General features: G+C 32.0%; 1 protein-coding gene across 1 annotated transcript in view; it reads left to right on the top strand.

The window, feature by feature from the left end:
- Positions 1 to 24,300, top strand: part of PSMD14 (proteasome 26S subunit, non-ATPase 14) — an 84,808-nt gene that overhangs the window by 42,489 nt on the left and 18,019 nt on the right. The window contains exons 4-8 of the mRNA XM_011358588.2: positions 1,909 to 1,980; positions 2,213 to 2,332; positions 4,851 to 4,921; positions 5,904 to 6,054; positions 20,170 to 20,277. Coding sequence (XP_011356890.1) covers positions 1,909 to 1,980; positions 2,213 to 2,332; positions 4,851 to 4,921; positions 5,904 to 6,054; positions 20,170 to 20,277 — 522 coding nt within the window. The remainder of the gene's footprint in view (positions 1 to 1,908; positions 1,981 to 2,212; positions 2,333 to 4,850; positions 4,922 to 5,903; positions 6,055 to 20,169; positions 20,278 to 24,300) is intronic.

The following is a 24,300-nucleotide window of genomic DNA, read 5'->3' as shown; positions in this document are numbered from 1 at the left end:
TGTAACTGATGGGTATTTCCATTTTTGTCCCATTGGCTTGCAGTACCTCAGTTTATTCATTCATTTTTTTTTTCAATCAGTATTTTTCAGTTCTCTTGTTACGTGTCAGGCACTTTGCTAGGAACTAGTTATATATAAAGTTGAACAAAACTGTTTCTTCTTTAGTTGCTTTCAGACACAGTTTCTGGACTTTGTCATTAATACATTTTGGTGATGGTGTGATGTTTTGGTTCCCTCTTCCTTTTTTTCTTAAATATTTTCTGGCAAGTTGAGAAAGGCTGTATTAATAACTGTAGTACAGATATCAGTTTAAATTCTTTCTCCATATGCAGTTGTTCTGGATCCAGGACATAATTTGAATACAGTGTTCATTATCCCGACCTTAAAATATTACTTCTCTAATACCTCTCATCACAATTTACTAGTGTTCTCACCTTTCTTCTTAAATTTTCTTAACTTTCTTAGATGAATAAAATGATCACATCAACAAAATAACCATGTTTTATATGATGACCTCAGCAAATGTTTTGGTGTGATAGCACTTTAGCATACTGTAAGTTTTCATTCTGAAAAACATTCATATCTTTTTGAAAGGCTAACAATAAATTAGGTGACAACAGATGAATAATTCAGTTGGTTTTTAAATTTATTATCTGGCATTTATTATTGAAAATAAAATTGGAGGGACTTGATTCTTCTTACTACTTTTACATAAGCAAAAACAGGTAATTTTTGTATGATTCTTATATTTAGAGAAAATGTATTATAGAACCTTTTATACTTAATGCTTCCAGTAAATATTAATGAGCTTTTAACACCCCCATCACAGAATTTAGCATGTAAATAGACAGGAAGCACAGAGTATACGTAGACCTATAAGTGTGAAATGTAATGTATAAAGCAATTGTTTAATTTTAAGTAAAGCTATAAGAGCAAGATAGAATATTGACATAATTTGGATAGTTAACATATTCATTATATAATTTGTAACAGTTATTGTTGAGGAAAAGGAATTTTGAGCAAAACTGGATCTGGCAGTGATAAGTCACATCTCATTTTAATTTCCTAGGCTGCCCAGTATTAAAAAAGAAATGTTCTTTGTACAGTTGGGGCAGAATTACATTTATAAGATTGTAGTCATCTTGAGGGTAAAAGCTGTTTGTGCTACAGGATGTTATAGTAAAAGAGGTTTGTTGCTTTCGATGAAGATAGAACAAATACAGTTCTATCTTCGATGAAGATAGAGAGAAATACAGTATCTTCCTTAGCCAATAGTAAGTTTAATAGTAATATTTGTTTTAAAGGTAATGGTCAGAATTTGGAAGTATTTTCATGTTAGCTATACCAGTCTCACCCAGTTTTTTCACACCTGGGATTAATTGTGTTAAATTTATTACTGTATAGGGGGAGGGGAACAGTGTAGAGTATGTTGTTCACAGATCTTTCCACCTAGGGATTAGAAGTCTTCTGCCCTCCTCCCTCACTATACCTACTATCTGCAAAGAGATCCCAAAGCCCTAAACTATATGCTGTCTTTAGCAGAAAATCAGGCTCAGAGAATTTGCTGTTTGTATTGATCCTGTAGTTAATCATACTAGTCTAATAGCATTTTATATTCACATTGTGGTTAATTGGTGCATTATAGTTTTTTTGTAGTGGAGGTAGATTAGTGTTGCTGAAAGATTTAATCTTTCTGTCCATTGGACACTTGCTGAGTACTAAGTTTGATGTGTTTTCTACAGGTTTGATATTTCAAATTTGTTTTGATTATTTGTGTTGTCCCTGAATAAAAGGATACTTAACATGCTTTCCCAAAACTTTTTTAAAGCAATCAAGTTTATATAACATGTAACTTTAATTTTAAACTCATAAACTCTCTGTTTATAATAATTGGTATGCTTGTTTTAGGGGCCACCTACAGATGCTCCTGCAGTGGACACAGCAGAACAAGTCTATATCTCTTCCCTGGCACTGCTAAAAGTAAGTATTGAATGGAGTTAACTTGCTTTAGAAAGCTCTGTTGTTTTCACTGTATCTTTTACTTTAGAATATTTGTCACCTTAACTCTCTCAGACGAAAGCTCTTGTTTTAGGTACGTCTGTAAAGTAGAGTGTTTTATTTCCACTGAAACAAAATTAGGTTTCTAATTTAAAAAAAGAAAAAAAGGTCTAAGATTTCAAAGCTTTGTTGTCCACATATCTTCCTCTTACAGATGTTAAAACATGGTCGTGCTGGAGTTCCAATGGAAGTTATGGGTCTGATGCTTGGAGAATTTGTTGATGATTACACCGTCAGAGTGATTGATGTGTTTGCTATGCCACAGTCAGGAACAGTGAGTACTTTTATAGTTGCCTGCTGCAAGTAAATGTGTTTCTTTTCCTATGTAAAATAAATTTTATCATATTTTCTTTTCCTCATAGGAATAATTGATTGTAAGATTAATGATAGAAATTTCTAGATTGTATTGAATTAAATTTTTCATGTTTTAAATGCATCATGAATTCCCTGTAAGTCCACAAACTGAATGATATAACATAAAATCTGTTTACTCTTACCTTCAGCTTAAACTAGCACAGCATACTGGATTTATAAGTTAGTTACCCTAAAATAGTAGGATATTAATTTGATTCGTTTGAACGCATGGTTCAAAAGATTTCAGAGACTCTCTTAATTAGATTTTAATTCACATACATATCTAGTCCTCATGTTTTGCTCCTTTTGTTTTGAAATATGGCCTTTTTAAAAATGTTCTACATATGGTAATAAATGACTCTTTAAATTTCTCCTATTCAGAATGCTAAGTTAAAAACTCCTGCTGTGTCCCCTGCAGGAGTTTTTTTGCCCAGGGTTTTTTTTGCCCAGGTATGATCATTTGTTTATAGAAGAAACATACTCCATATAGACTTTGAAAGTCATCTATTCTACCTGTTTAGAATCATTGTTCTTTCTGGAATATTTTGGTTTTTTTGTTTTGCTATTTTGTTCAATGCATTGAACTTGTGTAGATAGATGTGCATTTAGATTTTTAAAAAATGGCCATAAAACAGTAACCAATCTACCTACTTTCCAAAAAACAACATACATGTCCTTCTCATCTCTTTGCCTAGAAAAATATGATATATATATAGAGATATTTTTATTATAGATATTTGTTGTCTAATATTCAACCTTTCTGTTATTGAGCCTTATTAAAAAAAAAACGGGATTAAAGAAATTGTTTTTATAAAGCTGTTTGCTCTATTTGAGACTCTTTAAGTATACTTTAATAAAGTAGATGTTAGAGAAAAACAAATTTTATTTTTAAACAGTGCAATATATATGTATCATTATAACAAGCACTTTAAATGGAATCGTTGCTACAGAATGCGGTGTATTTGGAAATAATGCAAAATATAGAAAAATATGCAAATTTTTCTCTAATTAAACCAGTTTGTTGAGGTAAACTAGTTTGGATCTGCTGATTTCATCCACCTGAATGGATGTTCATTGTATTTATTTTGTACAGTGGACACAGAGAAATGCACTGCATATTAACTATTTAGATTTGAATCTTAGACTATGTTTGTATCTACTTTTTCATGTCAGAATATGTAAAACACATAGTAGAATTACTGTTACATGTGGTCCTTATGTGCTTATCCATTATAATAAAGCGTTCTTAAGCTTTGCTATCATTCTGAATAAATGTTTGAATATATAAAATAGAACATTTTGATCCCCTTGTTCACTATGTGGTAGAATTAAAAAGTTTTCTTCTGGCCGGAGTTAGGAAACTTTTTCTGTAAAGACATATGTCTCTATCTCATATTCTTGGTGTTGTTTTTTTTTTTTTTAACAACTCTTCAAAAATGTAAAAAAAAAGAAAAAAAAAATTCTTAGCCTGTCGGCAGCAGATTGCATACCCCTGTTCTTGAGTATACACTCTCAATTAGAATTCAAAATACTGTTTGTTTTGGTGAGAAGAAAGTGCTTATGTTAACTGGTTTGTTTAAGTAGATTAGACTTAAATTCCTGATGTTAGAAAGCCTTGTGGAAGCTATAATAGCAGTGATGTATCACTAAAGAGATGATAGGAATGCCTTTAATAGTTCCGTGTTCTAAAATCTTTTGGTTGAACTGGCAAAATATTGCAGTATTTAAAAGACTTGGTTATAGATTGTCTGTGGTGGGGAACTTTTTTTGAATGCTTTTATATTTGAGATAATATTCAAAAGTATATATTTTCTTCCAGCCCCCTTATCTACTAAGTAGTCCTAACAGAAGCACTAAACTTCCTTTTCTTCCAACCCACACACCCCAAAAACAACTATATGAAACTAATAAATTATTTTCCTTCTTCAAAGTGTTTACTGAAAAAAAAAAAAAAAACGACTTGAAACTGTTGTCTGTTATAATAGTTGAATAGTTGTAGAACTTTAGGTGAGATGCTTATCAGTTATCAGAAGATGGCATTAGGAACTATACTTGCTTAGACAGGTCTAACCAAAAAATAGTTAAGTTATTTGCTATTTCTGGTATATGTGTGTACATACACACAAGCACACGTACACACACACACACCCCATCCCCTCATGGCCATGAACTCTTAAAGGATCCTGAAAATTGTCTTAACTCATTAGCTAATAGCAGTTTAGTACTTGGCAATTTTAGAAGCTTTATTGATGTACGGTTTATCATTGAATGACAAGAGTGGGTAGCAAATATGATTATCAAAACCTATAAAATTATTTTGGTATCTCAAAATAATATACATAGGGTTTTTTGGTAGCTTTTTGTTCATTTACATTATAATATAAAGTTTTTTTGTCGTAGTTATAAAAGCCAATCATTTTTCTTTCTTTCTAAACCAGGGTGTCAGTGTAGAGGCAGTTGATCCAGTGTTCCAAGCCAAAATGTTGGATATGTTGAAGCAGACAGGAAGGCAAGTATTTTAAATGGTCATAATATGGGATAATAGAAAATATTTTCAGAAATGTATCTCAAAATTTTGGATGTTTATGAATATTCCAGCCATGTAGTTAATGTAAAAGTATCACTGTGTCAGTGCTACGTACCACCTATCTAGTCTCTCTTCCATCTAGATTCAGAGAAATTGGCCAGTCAGAAAACTGCTTCGTGCTAAAATCTCAAGCCAGTACATAGTAAGCTCGGGCTATAGCTTCCTTTTGTTTAGCATACAGAGTTACTCTCTAGTCACTTATAATTGAAAGAGCTTGTATGTTCCATGTATTTGAGAGTTGCAACTGAATAAGATTCTGAATATTTAATTATATTTGTAGGCATATGACTTTTAAAGACAGGGCAAATAAAATCCAAGTATTCTTCAGGTTTTCTCCCGCAGTTTAAATTTCTCAGTAGTTGTCATTCTCTTGCTCAAATTCTTCTGCTGTGGAAAAAACTTCAAAATTAATGTTAGCAAAAGGCTCAGCAGCTGAGCAGAACAGTGCAAATTGGTTTTTGACTGAGTTCCTAGTTCTACTGCTGGTTTAATTGATATTTAATCCTTTCACAACAGTGGATCCTGGTGTCCATTGTTAAAAATGTACTCTGCCTGGAAAATCCAACTCCCAGAGCTAAGGAGTTAAAGAGAAGATATTTACTTGAATGCTGAAAGGGTAAAAACTGGCTCTGAGAAAGTGTGGTAACAAGGTGAAAAACTGAAAGCCTTATCTACCACTGCTAATGTGCATCTCTTAATGATAGCACTCCTTTGTCACACTTATTCATTTCCATGTTTTCTGGATAATATGGTGTATGATTTCAGTGTTTCTAATGGTGCTTTTTCACACCTGTGTGTTTTTCATCTCTTCTTAATTTATACCCTGTTAGTGTGTTGTTTCTTTTCATATCATAAATATATTACTTGTTCTGTTCTGAACAGCTGAATGCCCTCTTTGTTTCAGGCCTGAGATGGTTGTTGGTTGGTATCACAGTCACCCTGGCTTTGGTTGTTGGCTTTCTGGTGTGGATATCAACACTCAGCAGAGCTTTGAAGCCTTGTCGGAGAGAGCTGTGGCAGTGGTTGTGGATCCCATTCAGAGTGTAAAAGGAAAGGTAGAGTAGATTCTATCTTTATTAGTATCCGCTGCCACATTCTGTTTATAGATACATTAAATAAAAACCTATTTTGTTTAAAGCAGAATTCTTAATTACACAAAAACTCCTGTTTACTTTAAAAAACTGTATAAGTTGATAAATGTCTTGGTATTATTTAGAGATTAATCAGCTATTATCTAATCACAAAGGTTTACCTTTAATTTTTAATTTCATAAATTTAGGAATGTTAAACCATACTATAAGCCTGCTATACACATTTCATTAGTATTTTAATGAACATTACCTTCCTTTATTTTACAGTGGTAAATTTGGGATCGGCATATTTTGAAAATCTAGTTAAAGAGCTATTTTGCAGACATTGTGCAGGACATTCTCTGGAGTTGTATGTTCCAAATATTTTAGGCAATGAAAACTTGCCCCAAAGACTTGGTATCAATCATTCCCATTTTTAGAGTGAGGACACAGATGAATGATTAAATATGCTAAATGATTCTGAAAAGAGATTAACTTGCAAAGCACATTGGGTTATAGTTCTTTGTTGAAATCTTTTGTTCTTGTTCTTGTTCTTGTTCTTCCTTCTTTCCTTCCTTCCTTCCTTCCTTCCTTCCTTCCTTCCTTCCTTCCTTCCTTCCTTCCTTCCTTCCTTCCTTCCATTTTTTCCTTTTCTTTCTTTCTTTCTTTTTTTTTTTATTTCTTTCTTTCTAGCCCCATATGCCATTTTCCTATTTCCTGCCTCATGACAGCAGGGAGCAGCTCTATTATCACCTTCACAGAGCTGTCTGCAAATGTGAGAGGCAATTCGATTTTGCTCAACCACAGGGAGAGTGGATTAGAAAAACTACAGAACATACAGAAATTGGCTAGGTGGTTACTGCTTTAAAATACTGCTGAGGTGTCTTGTTTGAGCATGTACTTCCATTGTAGTGTAGAATAATTGTTAAAATAAAATAACAATATATTTATGGAACCCTTTTTATGCAGCTTTTACAAATACTTTTTGGATCACTTAAAAGTAAATATTAGCTTGCTGTCATCTATCAGACCTGGAGTTTAATAGTATTACAGATTACATTTACATCTGCTCACCAGCTCAAACAAACTAAATATGGCTGTTAAAACATGGAGTTTTTACTTGCCATGAATTTAAAGTTGAGCACTTTCTGACATATTATGGTGAATAAAAATCGAAGTCTTCTCTAAATCACGATCCTATTAGGTGTGATTTAGGTTTTCAGAGACAGAAACTAGCCACAAAAACAATAATAGCTGATATACTAAGCAGTTAAAAATGGATAACTTCTGATGCTGGCTGCATACCTATATGTCAGTTTATTTCCTTTTTAATAAGTGTATTGTTACTTAACTGATATAGATAAAAGGAGTTGAAAAGCCTTGACTTTTGTTATTAATTTTATGAATTAAAGTTATAGTATAATACTTCCTAAGTTTAATTCTGTAATAATTAAGGTAACTTTTTTAGTAACTTATTTAGTAATGATTATTATTTTAGAAATGTAGCAGAATTATTCAATTAAGTCTTCCTACAACAATATTTACAAATAATAATTGAGGCTTAATTTTAAGTATAAGTGTGACTGACCTTTTATGATACTTGGCTCATGTGATGGTGGACACTTTGAAAAGGAAAATATGAACTTAAATACAATAAACGAAAGCATTCTCAAAATAGAATGTAAATAAATGAGTATATATTTTATTTTTGGTTATCTTGTTTATAATATTTTAAATGGCAGTTTTAGTTTCTAAACTTAGTTTAAGTATTATATAACATTGGAATTTGCTTTGTTAAACTTCTAATTAATCATAATTCATATTAAAAGATGCATTGCATTTAAAAATACTCATTATCACATGACTGCTGTCATGTGGTAAATGTAGTGTTTAAAAATATGTAAAATTATGAAATCATTACTGTCTAGTTTTGTCATAAAAATATTTTTGAAAAAATTTAATATGAATTTGCATCATTGATGAATCACATCTATTGTTGTACCTAACATATAGATTAATACAATTACATCACTTAAAATGAGGATCCAATTCTTTGTTAATTATGTAACTTCATCTGTAAGATGTCTGATTTTGGTTATAATTTATGATTCTCTCAATGTTAAGATCTGTTAAAACTATGAAGCAAATTAAATGCTAGTAAATCCATGGCCAGTGTTCTAGTTAAATCATTAAACTTAAGAATATACACTTGTTAAAATTAAGGACTAACATAGGACTCCCCCTTCCTCCTCTTTAACACTGGATTTCTGAAAGCTGTCAAAATATTTAGTAAGGCAATGATTAGATCAAGAGTTAAAAATGGCAGTCTATAAGAAAATGATTTAAGTTGGGTCTCTGTACCTTTCTCCTGTATATTTTATATTTTTATTTTTATAAATCCCAGTATTTCTCTGTTTTTGAATAAGATGAGCATGGATTCTTTATAATTTTAATTCATGTCTGATTTCTTTTTATGTGACTTGACTGTACCTTTGGATTTATTGCTGTGTGCCAGGTATTGTGTTGATGCCCAATTTCAACTTGTCTCATTCGTTCTTTTCAGTAATTCTGGAGATAGGTACTATTATTATTCTATTTTATCAATGAAAGGGTAACAATATTAGGCTCAAAGAGATTACTTTGCTTGAAATCATACCATTATTAAGCAGCATAACAAGGGTACAAATCTAAGTTTACAGAATTTCAGAGCCCAAGCTGGTTTACTGGCCCTTGAATATCAGACAACTATGGATGATATCATTACAGTAACTCAGGAATGGAAAATGACTACTACAGGTCATTGCGGGACCTTTTTTTTAACTTACAGGGATAGGTGTAACTCCCTTCAGCATAAATCAGAGGAAGGAGCTACACATTTTCTTTTAAGTTTTCAATAGTTCTCTACTATTTATAATAGGTATTATATAGTAATTTTTCTCAGGTAGTACTTGTTCTATTAAGTTTAAAAAACAATTTAGACAGACTTATATCTTTCAGCTTTTGTGACATCCCTAGGACCAAACATTGAGACTGATATAAATAATAAAATATATGATAAAAAAATCCATATCACTCCTTATATTTTATAATCCTGTAAATGTTTAAAAATGCTATAGTGAAACCAATGATAATAACATTCATAATTTAAATGGAGAGTAACTCATAAAAATTATCAGTAAGCTCTGCTCTAAACCTATCAGTGAAGTGGTTTTTAAGATTCTGTTTTAGTTGATTTGTAAAATATACCTATTTAAATATTTTAAACTTCAGTTCTCAAGTGACACAGTGGCATCCTTTTGCTTAATGTTTTGTTAGTTTGTATGTTCAGCGCAGAACTTGGACTTGATCCAGCAGCAGATTTAAGGGGTAAATTCACCTTGTAATAGGACTGTACTTCTTCCTTAGGGCAAAAAGAATGATCACTTGGTGTAGTCATAAGACTAGCATACAGCTATTACTACTTTTAAAGATTCATTTCATTGTCAGGACTCCTGTTAGTATAATGTTCAAATGTTACCTGCTAACTCCAAACAATTTCTGTCTCTTCTCTATTTTGAAAACATAAAAACAAACAAACAAAAAAACTAATAACCCTTTAGGCCAAATAAGTATTAACATTGTCTGGGTTATTGTGAAAACATGTTTTAATCTAATCAGAAATACTCAATGGACTTTTAAAAATGTCTTTATCATCAGTAGGTATTTCTAAAGTACACCTGATGTGACTGTATGCTAACAATTTTGAGATACTAAAGAAAAAATGGCCTTTGTCTCTTTGGAAAGATAAGTCATATACATTTAGTATTACTAGTGAGACATAACATTCTGCTCATCATATGCTGCTAATCCTACATTTCATACTGATAGAATACTAATTATATTGATAAGTTTTTTTTTTCCATATCTAAGTATGAAATTGGTTCCTGGGGTCAAATTATTCAATAAATACCTATTCAGAACCTTGTGTGTGCCATTATGCAGTAAAGTAGTAGTTGTATAGCAAACATAGTAAATGCGAATTAAATTAGAAGAAGAGAAAAAATGGTGTAGATGAAGCTTGGACTGAGCTTTGATGGGTGGACAAGACATCACTCAAGATCTTGTACCTGTAGGGAAGAATGTAGAAACAATATCATTTCAGCTGGTACTTAGCTCTTTGTTCATTTTTTCACACATTTATTAGAATGTAAAATTAAGTAGTTCTTGTTGGCTTTTTTTAAATCAGCGTTTTACAAAAAAGATAGGACTTTGAAGAATAAATATAAATAAAGGAGAAATGAATTAGAGAATGAATGTTACAAGACCTTAGCATTTATTTTCAAATATCTAGAAGATTGTTGTTTTTTTTTTTTCCCAGGGTAAAGGAGCAAATATTTTATTCAAGAAATTTTATATTAGAAAGTTTTTAAATAGTAGGGGCTTTAAACTAGTGAAATAATAGTTTCGTTTTAGCTTTTTCTTACTATATTTTCTGAAAATCATAAAGGCAGGGCATAGAGTAATGAAGGGCACAGGCTTTGAGATCAGGCCTGTGTTAGAATCCCATTTTTATCTTTTCTCTACAGCATGACCTTGAGCAAATTTACCTAATCATCCTGAGCTCCAGATTTCTCATCTATAAAACAGGAATTTTAGAAACTATCTCATAATATTATGAACGTTATGATGTGATATATGTAATGATTAGAGTGCACATGCTATAATAGGTGTGCAATAAATGGTACTTTATTATTCTGACGATTAAAATAATTGATACTTAAAAGAAATAACTAGTGTGTTTTTCAGAATATCTCTGAAAATTTTGTTGAGAACAAGTCTATAAATTAATAACTTGCTTACTTTAGGAAGATGAAGGTAATGGCTACAAAAGATATGAAAACTTTCCCTTCTTGTATTTTCTAAATCCTGATTAATTTAGGAATGCTCTTCTGACTCAGCTAATTTTATTGAGCATTTACTGTTTTCCAGCATATTTCTCTGGGACATGCTGATGAAGAGGAAAATGAACATATAACATTAAAATTTTGGCCTTTGACATGATTAATGTATTGTACTTAAAGCCATTTTGTGTTTTATTCATCTATTTGTGTGTTGTCTCCCCCACAAGATTGGGGCCTCTTTTGGGGGAGAAACATTTACATATCTTAGAATTTATATAGTGTCTGGCAAGAGTAGTTTTCTTCATAATTGTTTGTTTATAAACAAATAAAATCAAGGAATGAATACATCAGCAGTCAGCTGTTATCAGTTATGGCTTTCAGCATATTAAAAAACAGCAGTTAATTTTGTGAGATTTTGTAAGTAATTTTTATCTTAGTAGTCTTAAAGTCATTTATTAAACGCATGAAATTGATAAGATCAGTGAGCCAGTTTGTTCATAGACAGTAGCTTTGACAAATTTGATTTATGAGTAATCAGAGCTAGAGTTTAACGTGTCATTTGTATTTTGAATGTAGTAAAATATGTTTATAATAGCTGTTGTTTATAAGATTTTCTTTGGATCATTATTCCATAAGGATCAATTAGGGCCGAGTAGTCCTAATCTCAAAGTGCGCGCATGCACGCACGCGCGCACGCGCGCACACACACACACACACACACACACACACACCCCACCCCCACCTTATCTTCATCTAGTTTTCCAGATTGAAAGAGAAAAATAGAAAATAGGACACATAAAAATTCTATTTCTACTTTTAATATAGCTCTGTGAACATACCCACCCAACTCTTGGAATGTTTAGTTACTATATTATCTTTTGTTTGCGTCATGTTTTCCACTCTTATTATCAATTTGGACTTTTATAACACTATTAGATTTAATCCATGAGGATATCTAAGAAAATATTATACATGCTAATGTGCCTATACTATCTCTGACAAACTTAATAGTTTATAGCATTTAGCTTATATAATCAAGTTGTCAGCTAGCAATGTTAAAGCAAATTTATGTTTACAATTCTAAGAAGCATAAATCTTATAAAACTAACAGTTCTTAGTGTGATTCTTTTAGAGCTTCTATATTAATATAATCTCTGAGCTAATTTATTATTGTTTAGTACTTGCTATGCATTTTGAGTGATATAAATGTGCTTCAAATCAGTTTGAATTAGGTGTTTCAGTAAAGATACAGGAAAACCTTTAAAACAATGTCCCATTATCTATATGGATATTATTTATTGACTCTCTTGCTTCTTGAATGCTCTTCTTTCCCCAGTCTAATGATGCCTGGTCATTCATTCAACAGATACTTATTGACTACTACTGTATGTATGCCAGGTATACACTGGAGACATTAGAGAAGAGTAAGATCTACTCCCTGTCCTTAATGCCAGTGTTGTACCAGCTAATGGAAACAATGTATAAGAGGACTTTTCATAGCCCATATATATTAAGATCATGTTCAAATAATTTGACAATAGCCCTTGTTAATTGTGAGGATGTTTCTGGACTTGGGACTTAGTTTTAGCAGGTTTAATATGTTATTATCATTGTAATATCCTGAAGAGGGTAGAATTCATTATGTTGGTAAATTTTCTTCTAAGTCATAGGTGATTCCTCAGTGGTTATTCTTAGACTACTAGTAAGCTGATAAATAGATGTCCACTGCCACTTTTTACACTTCAAATAGCTGTATTATATGCAGTTTTTATTCCACATTAAACACAAGTAAATGCTTTGTGATGTTTGAGTTTTTCAGTTCAGCATTCAGTGGAAGAGTTTTTCATGAATGCAAAACTGTGCGGTGATAAGGAAATGGGAAATGTATATTTTGTAAAGCAAGAGATTAGATTTTTTTATACATAAAGAATGTTTTTTTTTTTTTTTGGAAGGAAAAATAGCACATGAACGGCAAAACATTATATAAAATAGTATCCAAAAACGCTTTCTTGGAGCTTTTCATGTCAATAGATATTTATTCTGCGCCGTATTGTATGTGTCAGGTACTCTGCTGGGGAGTAGATATTTAATAGTGAATAAACCTAATAAGACATAAACCTTGCTGTCAAGTAACTGAACCTAATAGTAGATTTTTCTTGCTTTTGTGTTAGGATAACTGTTACATCAAATAGCTTGGGGATGAAAAGTACTGGTTTTGGCATGCTGTGTATGTGTAAATCATAGTGGTATCACTATGATTTATTTTAATTTATTTTCATTTAATTTATAATCATTTACTCTGAGCCTCAGTTTACTCATCTATAAATTGAGAGTATTAATACCTACCTCTTAGTTGTTGAGAGGATTAGAGAAAATAATCTTTATACAATCATTTAATTAATAAGTCCACTAAAAATACATAAAAGTGATACACAGAAAAGTAAATGACCTTTACTTATTTTTCCTACAAAAATGAAATTGCCTATTGAGAGATGGCAGTTTGGAGGATATATTTGCATTTTTCTTTGAAGGTGAGATTAAAGCACAAGAATTGTATATAAATCCTTTATTTTCCTCATGCACCCACCCTACTGCCTTGCTTACTACTGCCTTGGTAAGCCTTTAGTCTCTAGAGCCTTTTATTTCTTTACTTTATGTGGAGCTGTTGATAAGCATACCAGTTCTGCTGCTTTGTTTGTCTACTAGAAAGGAATCAGAAATCAGTTGTTCATTTTATGTGGGCTGGCTGAGTAGCTACCAGATAGACTTAGTACTCTGCATTGATATCAGACCAGTGGCCCAGTAATGACAGTCTCTTATAGCTCATTAATAGCCCCTTAAGGAGTTCAGTTTTTAAATTCACTATTTGTCACATATAAGTGTCTTACAAGAGTATCAAGATTCTAGACATATCGCCATTTTTTTTAAAAAAAGTAATAATATTCAGTATAACTCTGCTATTTAAATTATTTTAATTAGGAATTTTCCTAAGGAAATATATCTTTAAATTGTTTCTCCCTAATTTCCTTTTGATGTTTTCATATGCCAAGCATTTGAGGATGGCTAGTTTATCATTCTGATTTGATTTTTGAGGTAGCTTTTTTCTAACTTTAACACTATGTTACAGTAGCAGTACTCTGCTTTGTTTACTGTGTCAGTTTGGTTGCTCCAATAAGCAGATGCCAAAATGGAATTGGATGTGCAAGAGGTTTATTAGGGAGACCCTTCAGACATCAGTACATGTCTGATCCTGTGGAAGGAGAAAGGAAAGGCAGGATTGGGTAGAAAGAGCATCAGACTGCATGCAGCATGTTTGTAAGAAAGTTGCAGCCAGGCTAATGGAGAGTCCTTGAGATAGTTTCCTTTTAGAAGAATCCCTTATTTGGTAGAAATGGCTAGGTTCTAGTACCCTTGCTGTGCTCAGGCAATGGCTAGAGCAGCCCAAGGGAAGCGTGACCTGGGGTGAACCCCTAGAGGTTCAGAGGTGTAGCATCTGGAGGTTGTGAGTCAGCTATGTTCTCCATAGCAGGTTCTATTAAAAGGAGATTTTAAATGGACAATTCTGTGACTGCCACAGTTAACAACTCTAGGAACTATGGAGGCAAGTACGCATGTATTATTTAATCATATCATCAACTCTGTGAGGTGTCATTTATGTACAAATGGAGACATAGAGAGGTTAAATAACTTACCCTAGATCATTTAGCTAGCAAGTGATAGAGCCAGAATTCTGATTTAGGGAGAATTCTGACACCAGAGTGTCTCAAGCATTTAAACACCTATACCATACTGACTACATGCATACACTAAAAAATTCTGCCAAACTTTAAGACTTAAGTATATGTTTTTACAAAGTTTCATGAATCTATAAATGTCTAATTACCTTTTGCCATACTAGTTTCTAAAGATCAGTTTGTTTTCATTAAGGCATATATGTTCAAAACTTGTAGCTTTACTGTTTGAATTTTGATGTGCATCTTCACTTGTCAAAAAACAGTACATTATGCTGGTTATACCCCATCCCTTCCTTTTTTTTCTCTCCCAATATATTGAAGTTGTACTACAGACCTCTAGCTACAGTAAGCAATTCTCTGAGGATGAAGAAAGAAAATGTACATACACATAGGAATTTCTTTTCCAGAGCTAAAATTGACATTTTATAAATAATTTCCATGTTGCAAACTTGAGACTAAGAAATCACAGCAATGCAGTGATATGCATTTGGCATGAGTCAGTTTTAGTTCTTAGTGCTTTTCATTGGAAATGGCATAAAAAGTAAGATTTCTTTGAATTTTTTATGCTGTGGGCTTACAAGAGACATAAGATGTTTTTCTCTTATACTTGTCTGGCAGTGCATGGCAGCAGAAGTAACGAAATGGTCACAAACTCAAGCAGTACTTCCCAGGTCACATGCACCTTTAATTTTTAAAGAATCTCGAAACAGTCTAAGCAGTTGATAACAGGTCATTTCTAGGTGATAAAGGGTATTTGATACGGGGTGTTGCTTTTCTTTCCACACCTAGTGTTTATGTAGTCATTTAGAGACTTACTTTATATGGTGGTGAGTTTATATGATTTCAGATATGGAACTTAACTGGTAACTGAATTTTAACTTTTTTTTTTTATGTTTGACATTGATTTTGAGGTCATAGATTTTTTTCAAGCTTTTAAAAAAATATTCTAGTTTATTATATATATAAGCATTTCCCATAGACATTGACTTCAGTATAAGTACAACTGGAAGTGCCAAAGGTAGCAGCTACTGTTTAAAAAAAAGAGAGAGAAGGAGAGATAAATTACGAATTGTAACTATTGCCAGAAGTGCTTATGCCTTTTTCTTTCAAACACCTTTGTATTAAACTAATTTTTAGAATGTTACTTAAAAAAAAAATAGCTTCCTTTAAATGTAAAAATTGGGAATTATAGATTGGTGCTTTAGAAATTTAGTTTAGTCTTTCAGTGACCTAGCAGTTGGTATGAAAACACGAATTTAAAAATAAATAGCATATTGGATAAACTGTACTATACTCGTGAAAGAAGCCAAAAAATATGGATTAAACTGAATTCAAAAATAATTGCAATTTGAACCCTAAGCCAGATTCTTTATTAAAATAAAGCAGTAGGTCCTTGACCCTCGGGTGTGCTTGGAATAAACATGGAACACAGTATTGTTCTTAAAACTATTTTGCTTTTATAATCTAAGACAGATGTACAAAAAAGATGCAGTTTTTATTTTGTATTGGCAGCTTCCAAATATTTAGTATCTATTTCCAAGAGTTGCAATTAGTAAAGCAACCATGGTACTGAAATCTGCACATCCCACAAGCTAATTATATTTGCAAGGTCAGAGTGAATACATATTTTCAGAAAAATAAAGGGTTATATAAATATGTGTCTTCTACTTGGCTGTTATATCACAGTTTGTTGATCTGGAATATAATGTGTACAATTCACAAATTTGTCTGATAACAGAAAGTGGTGTGTGATTGTGTTTATTTTACTAACCAGTATATTCACAGCAATCACTTCCAAATATCTCTCCAGTAAAGATGTGTTAATTACAAAACAGACAAGGTCTTCTATTATATTAAAGCTACTAACAAGAAGACAGCAGGAATCACACATGTAAATAGCATCATCAACCCCTATTTTAGTCCTCTGTTTTGATCTGTGAGTTGCGCATAGACCAAAGGTGCTATTAAAGACTGAGTGTATGAAATAGGCAGCATTATATGAACAAAATTTATTCAACAAGAAAACAGACCTTTAACATGAATTTAACAAGCCTGAGAAATTATAAACTATCATATGCTGCAGATTCATGCAGTGATAATAAACAAAAAAAGAAAGTAAGAGGTTTCCCTAAGCTAGCCAAACTGCTAATGGTTTTGTTATAAGCTGTCTACTGTTGCAGTGACCTCTGAAAAGTCTCAAGGCACTTGTACCAGAAAAAATTAAATGGTCAGGCTGGTGAGTAGAGATTCAGTGTTGTGTGTAGGACTTCAACATGGAAAGAAATTACAAAAGTCTAGCATCCTATTTATTCCTCATACTTTAGCTTGCAAGTTTTCATTATTATATATTAAGGAGGTAGTTTTTATGTCAAATTTTTTGGCTAAATTACTATTTGGATTTGTAAGACATAAACTGAACTGGTTTAATGTATATATACTTTAAAACAAACTGTTTAGAAATTTATATAGCTCCAAAAAATGGATTATTTCCCCTGACCTCCGCCTAATACCTTAATTAATCCTTGGGGATCCTTTGGTCAGTATATTGTATCTAAGATTTCCATTCTTAACCGTGGAGTGACCATCACTTTGCTGTCCTTCTGTTGCATCATGTTGTAAATGCGTAAACATGGAGAAACTCCTTCAGCTTGTACACACCTCCAAGTGCTCACTAGGGCTTTTCCTTGAATCTTACTGTGGCATAATTAACACCTTCTTTATCCATTGCTCATTAGTGCACTGGACATTAATGAGTCTATTTTGATAGGCTGCTGTAAAGGAGAACTCTGCTTATTCTCATGGCACAAAAAGCAATTACAAAATTGTACAGAAATTAAAATGTAGACTGTATTGCCATATTTATATTTTTATTGCGTACTAAATCTAATTTTGGTCTGCAGGTTGTTGAAAATGTTAGTTTCCTTAAGACAGTTGCTATAGTGATGGCAGCAAATTCCTTTAAACTTGGTGTAAAGTATTCATTTTCTATTGGCTATTATATCGCTCCTCAGGAATTGTCAGTCTAAGCATGTTATTTAACATAGGCCATCGGTAGTTGAACAGTATATTAAGTTCTTGAAGTTTTCTCTTAATTTTTTAATAGAGTTTAAAATTTTTATTTTAGATTTGTTTTTAAATGACCATGATATCTGCGTAGCTGGTATTTTCATTTCTTTTTTATGAAGTTTCACACCTGCGTATAATATTCCCCAGAAATATTACAGAGATTTTTGCATGTAAAGTAGCTGTCCGTTTTAGTTTGAAAGTGTTTATTATTAAAAAAAAAAAGTATATAGGCATTTTGTTTGTTATATAATAGAATTTTTATAATTTTGTAGAAATCTTAAAATGGAATCAAAATATTCTAAAAATAATTGGACCAAAACGATGCTTTATTCTTAAATATTTACCACTAATAGTAAGGGTGGAAATTCTTAATTCTATATTTAAATTGTACATCTATCTATCAAGATGGTCACTTTTCTTTTGTGTACATTTTAATTTTATTTTATGTGTTTTTTTTAGTAGAAAATGTTAGAAAAATTTTCTTCCATATTTTTTTTAAACAACTTTTAAAAATGTTCATTGTAATATCTGATTAAAGCATGTCTGATATTAGTACCTATTTTTATTATTGCTTTATGGAAAAGCATGATTAGAAAATTTTTTAAAGTATAAGGACGAGATACAAACCTAGGCCATATTTATTTATATATAAATGTGAAAGTTAAGTCTGGATTGCAGTTATTGTATGAAAAGAAAAAAGTTTTCACAAACTATTAAATCATGCATGTTCTGAGGATACTTGGTTTTATTTTGAGGCAAGAGGAATCTGGGGAAATTCAAACTGTTAAAAATAAAAGCAGAATTCAAAGTTGATTTTTTTCCTTTCTTTTTGGTCTACCAGAGTGGACAGAGACCTTAGATTGAATCACTTGTCGTAATACTTTGATCTAAGTTTGTATTTGGTGCTCTTCATGACAGCCTTTTAGAAAGGGTTCTTTCTTTTCTTTCTTTCTTTCTTTCTTTCTTTCTTTCTCTCTTTCTTTCTTTCTTTCTTTCTTTCTTTCTTTCTTTCTTTCTTTCTTTCTTTCTTTCTTTCTTTCTTTCTTTCTCTCTCTCTCTCTCTCTCTCTCTCTCTCTCTCTCTCTCTCTCTCTCTTTCTCTCTCTCTCTTTTTCTCTCTTTCTCTTTCTCTCTTTCTTTCTCTCTCTCTTTCTCTCTTTCTCTCTCTTTCTCTTTCTCCCTCTCTCCTTCCCTCCCTCCCTTCCTTGCTTCCTTTCAACTTTATTTGGCATACAGCATGTAGTAATACTTATTACAGGTTTTTCAGACTTGATTAAATTTCAGTTGGCTTAATGAAAATAAATTTAATTTTAATCTCTTGGTATCCTCAATAAGTATACAAATGAGAACCAGTATACTTAGCAATAGCTTTTAAAATGTTGATAAATCTCAGGTGTTTAACACTATTAAAGGCAAATTTAGAAATACTATATTATGCTGCTTTAAGATTTTTTTATGTGACAAATGTGTTGAGTTTATTCTCCAGGTAATTGATTTTAATTCCCTGAAAGAGGCATCTGTCTTAAAGTCCCAGTGCTTTACTTAAAACTTCACAACATTTAAAAGCTTTAACGAGTTTTTTAAAATCCATGATAATAAACAGAAAAAAGCAATACGGTAGTATGTAATTCTTCTTAAATTTCTTAATATGTAAGAACTAACAGAGGATATTCTGTCATGTAAGAATTTGAAGTCTTTCTATACAGAAACATTGAATATACTTAGCATAAAGAGGATACCTATTGTTATTTCTTTACTATGAATTTAGGGCCATATAATTCTATACCATGTTCCTGCCTTAAAGCACAGATGACCTTGATTTTCTTGTATTGTGCTTCCTATTCTTGACAGTGGCTTGGATATTTAAGGCCATCAGACAAGGTATAAAGTCTTTTAGAGTCACAAGAAGTAAAAGGTATCTGACTAGAAGAGAATACGTGGAGCAAGTGCCTTGCTGGTTGTAATTTTGTTGTCATTTCAAGTATTGTGGTGGTGTAATTGATGTGACAGGACTGGGCTTTAGATGTGGTCCCTTAGCTTGTGCTCACTTTCAGTTTTAGTTTCTCTTTGTCATTCATTTTGATTAGGTAAAATTTAGGTGACAAACATATGCACACCAATTGAAGGCTGTTTGGTGTGAGTTTAGTAATGACGTATTTCAATAATAAAGATGCAGAGTTGATATTTTTCTTTACTGCTTCATGAAAATTGCAATAATTGGTGTCACCTTACATTACAAGATTGAGGGTGGTATGCCAATGGCACAGTCAGCAGGAGGTTCTTTTTTATTAATATTATAATTAAATGATTTTCTGGAAATAGGCCAGAAACAGATGCAAATTGATCATGCTTTGTCCACTGTTGCTTGGCATCATCACTTGCTTTTTAAAAAAGAATTGACCTGACACCTTGTTTTTACAGGTTGTTATTGATGCCTTCAGATTGATCAATGCTAATATGATGGTCCTAGGACATGAACCAAGACAAACAACTTCTAATCTGGGTCACTTAAACAAGCCATCTATCCAGGTAATGCCTGTATTTGATAATGTGTTTAAAACTGTTTTACCTTTTAAAAGTTGTTATAAATGGCCATTCTAAGATATAATACTTAGTATTTTCATTTGTTTACAATTAATTTTTCTTGTGCTTTAAAAGAAGATTATGGAAATGTGATGTAAATGTTAGATTTGCTCAGATATGAGTCAGTTTTCAGTGGAAACTTTAAACTTTCCTAACAGTTCGAGGACACCCTTTTTGAAAGCATACTAGAACCTTTATCTTGAGATAATAACCTTATCGCTGTGCGTGGGTAACATTGTAGTAAAGGACCAATACCAGTTGCAGGTAGAATGCATTAGGTATCATTCTTGATTGATTAGTAGACATTTCTCATAGCAGCAAATCATGGGAACATTGGTGTAAACTTTAGGAGGTCCCAGAAACAATTCGTAAATGGTACTTAAAATTCTCTACTTTTTTTAGTTTAATCCCCACTTTTCAAATGAATCCTATAAAACACATCTATATATTATCTTTGATCAGAGTTCATATCTTGTTCAAGTGATGTCTACCACCACTGTTACATTTATTGAGACACTTAATATCCTCCTGAGTGATTGTTTTCTTTCTATCATTCACATACCTCATTGTTTTTACACAAACCGTTATGGTCTTTAAAAATTATTTTAAATGTGTTTTTAAATGCACCACAACCCATGTTTATAAAGTTAATTGCTTCTCTGAAGATTAATTAAAAGGACAGAAATACCATGTTTGGTTACATAGAACACATAGGACAAAGGCTTTATAGTAGCTATTGCTGCTCCCCTTCTGAATCAACCTTGCTCTGTCTTTGGGGAGTTGTGGCTTTGACAGTTAACCATGGTTAAGCCTTGGTTACACTTTGATAACTTTATACTTTTAGAGGTTTACTTTTGTTGCACTTACTCATCTGAAATCATCAGAATGAAATGTTTTGTTTCAAAGGATTTGAGGTGTGTTGCTTTTGAAAAAAAAAAATTGTAAGTTAGGGAAAACTGCAAAGTATAATGAGTATGAAATAAGCTACCAGTATTTTTGATTGGGTACAGACAAGCCCATGCTTGCATGTTCCAAGAGAATATATTATTGGACCTGTTTAGCTTGTGATAATGACCTTTCTTATAAACCCCCATAGCATCATACTACTTCATTATTTTTTTGCAAAAGGTTAAGTAGCATCTCACAATCCAAGATCATTGTGATTACTGCATGGTATGTTTCTGCCAGAAGTTTTTACTAATTGCAAGTCAGCAGCCACCTGTTGCAGATTTCATTTTTTAAATATAAACACTGCTTTTTTAACCTTAAAAATTGAGTATAATCAATATTCAAAATCTAATTCTACAACAGTCCACTTTGTGTTTTTTGATCCTACCTTATAGTGTATAATTTAAGATGGACCTTATAAAGCAGATTCCAAACCCAAGTTAAAAGGACCTGTGTAAATGTTATATAACAGCCACAGCATCATTGTTTTTCCTTATTTTAGTTTGTTTTGCCTTCCAATTAAAATTTGTAAATATATTTATTTCACAGTTTATATAGCGCCCATCTGAATGACATCTATCTGGGTGCTTTACAGTATTAAGACAGTTTCAATACTAAAATACTAAAATGGGATCAAGCCAAAAAGTGACAGAGCAAAGCTACACCTTAAAACAATTTTAGTTTTCTAAGACAAGCTACAAAGAAAGCAAGCCAGAAGAACCTGAAGTGAATGGTAATGTCCATAATAGAATTTTAATATATATTAGCAGAATTTTTAACTCAGGGATCAGAAGCCATTCAGAAAGGCTGTGTCTTTTATTTCAAAGGAAAACTAGTTTGTTTTGAGATGAGTCTTGCTTGTAAACCAACTTTCAAGTAGTGGGGATAGAAATTTGATAGCAACCATCAGCACTCATACTGGTAGTCACTATGCTTTTTCTAATGATGAGTTTTTCTTTTTACTATTATTCTTAAAGTAGTGATAAAGTATTGCTATTTTAATAATTTGAGGAAAATTCCAAATACGTTAAGTAAGAAAGAGATTACAAAGTAAGGTAAACAAGTACTACTTTTTACAAATATATATTTTGTAAATCGTGCCTATATATTTATGCCAGGATGTTAAGATTGATTGCCTTTGGGTAGTAGGATTATGGAATTTTTTTCCTTGTTTTTCCTTCTCCAAATATTTTTAAACTTTCTACAGTGAAACATAAATTGCTTTTAAAAAAATGATAATTTATAAGCACTAATAAATGTTGAAGTATCTACCAAAAGACAAAGCTCATAGACAAAATTTATATTAACTCATTTTAAATGAGAAAAGCCATTAATAATCTTGGTAGAGAGGAGAAAGTATAATACCTACCCTATAGATTTTTATATTGATATATGAGACTTTGTATTATTTTGGAACATTTGACTGTTATTGGCACTGTATGGAATTGAGAGTTAACAGGTCTTTATTTTAGTAACGAAACATTTTAAACTATTTTACTAAAAAATTCACTGACGTTTCAGATCCTTAAGAGTCATAGTCTGTGTGAAGATTGGTTGTCAACTGCATGGAAATTTAGTAAATATTGATGCATAGATGCGTTGTACTAGGGCTATGACTTCTAAGTATAGTCCTGGGTACAGTTGTATTGTCTAACATAATTAAGCTACTTGGAAAATATTGTTTTCAGCAGTTAATAAACAGATTAAGCAGTTATACTTTTTAAAGAAACCTTTGTGGTCATTTTTTAGGTGAGGAAACTGAGACCCAGAGAGTTTGTAATTTGCCCCGGTTATCCAGTGAGTTAATGTAGGAACTGATATTCATAACCAGGGTTCCTCACTCTTTTATACTATACTTGGAAAATAAACTAATTTGGCATAGATAATATATGTATGCAGTTCAAAATTCAAAAGACACAAAAAGGTATTTAGCAAAAACTCTTTTTTTCTACTTGTGCCTTCTGCAACCCAGTTCTCTAGAGAGAACAAAACACATTTTGCTTCAGATCTAAGTAAACATGCCTTTTTTAAGAGCATGGAACTTTTTTAACCTATCAAGAACCTGTAAATAGGTTATATAGTTTAAGCTGTGTTTTCTAATATGTTTGCTTTCCACAGCAGTGAGTGTATAGAGATATAACTTCTAACCTCAATAGTATGGGAAATGTCAATGAAGTATGATTGGGGTAGGTTTTAGTTGCTTTTACTTATCTGACATGGTCATTATGTAGGAAGCCATTAAAGTACAGGATCTTATTTTAGGAACTATTTGTCAACAGTCCCTCTACATGAATATGATTCAACACAATTCCATCCAACCTGGTAGCCGACTGCCTCTCATAAACTGTGCCTATATTTTTATTCCGAAGTTTCTACCACCTTTGCTCATATATCACTGCAGTTCTAAGTTTATTGCTTCCTTCTCACTATTATTTATGTGTCAGTAGTTTAGTCAAAATTCAACATTTATTTGGATCAGATACCTATTCTCCCACAGACATTTCTAAAACCTAAGTTTAATAATTCACATGAATAAGTAAATATAGAAATATAAATAATTCAAATGGTAATTGATTTTGAAGTTTATTTCACTGAGATGATTATTTGTGTACTTGTTTTGATTTTGTCTTACCAACAAAATTATAAAGCTTTACTCTAAAGATTAACTAAAGAAGCATAGAAGTAACCTGGAAGTTAATCAGTGGGATCTTAAAACTCCCCTCTGTCTAGTTCCTTCTTCAAACCATTCTTCATCTTAAACTGATACTAAGTACTAACCTAGGCAGAACTTTTCTTTGAAAGGGCGGCAGGCAAAGAAAACAAGTAAATCCAAAATATCTTGTCCAGAAACAGTGCTATAAAAGTTGGCTACCTTCCCAGGTCAGCCACCGAAAGCTTATTTAACTCACCATATATACTATAAAATCAAGCTTTATAACACTGCTCCGGTGAGAAACTGTTGCCAATTTCAAATGGCCAATTAATGAATGAGCTTTTGGAACATACCCTGTTTTAATGAAG

Source organism: Pteropus vampyrus, unplaced genomic scaffold (genome assembly GCF_000151845.1).
Source record: "Pteropus vampyrus isolate Shadow unplaced genomic scaffold, Pvam_2.0 Scaffold2, whole genome shotgun sequence".
NCBI classification, from domain to species: Eukaryota; Metazoa; Chordata; class Mammalia; order Chiroptera; family Pteropodidae; genus Pteropus; species Pteropus vampyrus.
Note: the sequence above shows the minus strand (reverse complement) of the source record. Positions and strands in the feature narration are given on the sequence as shown.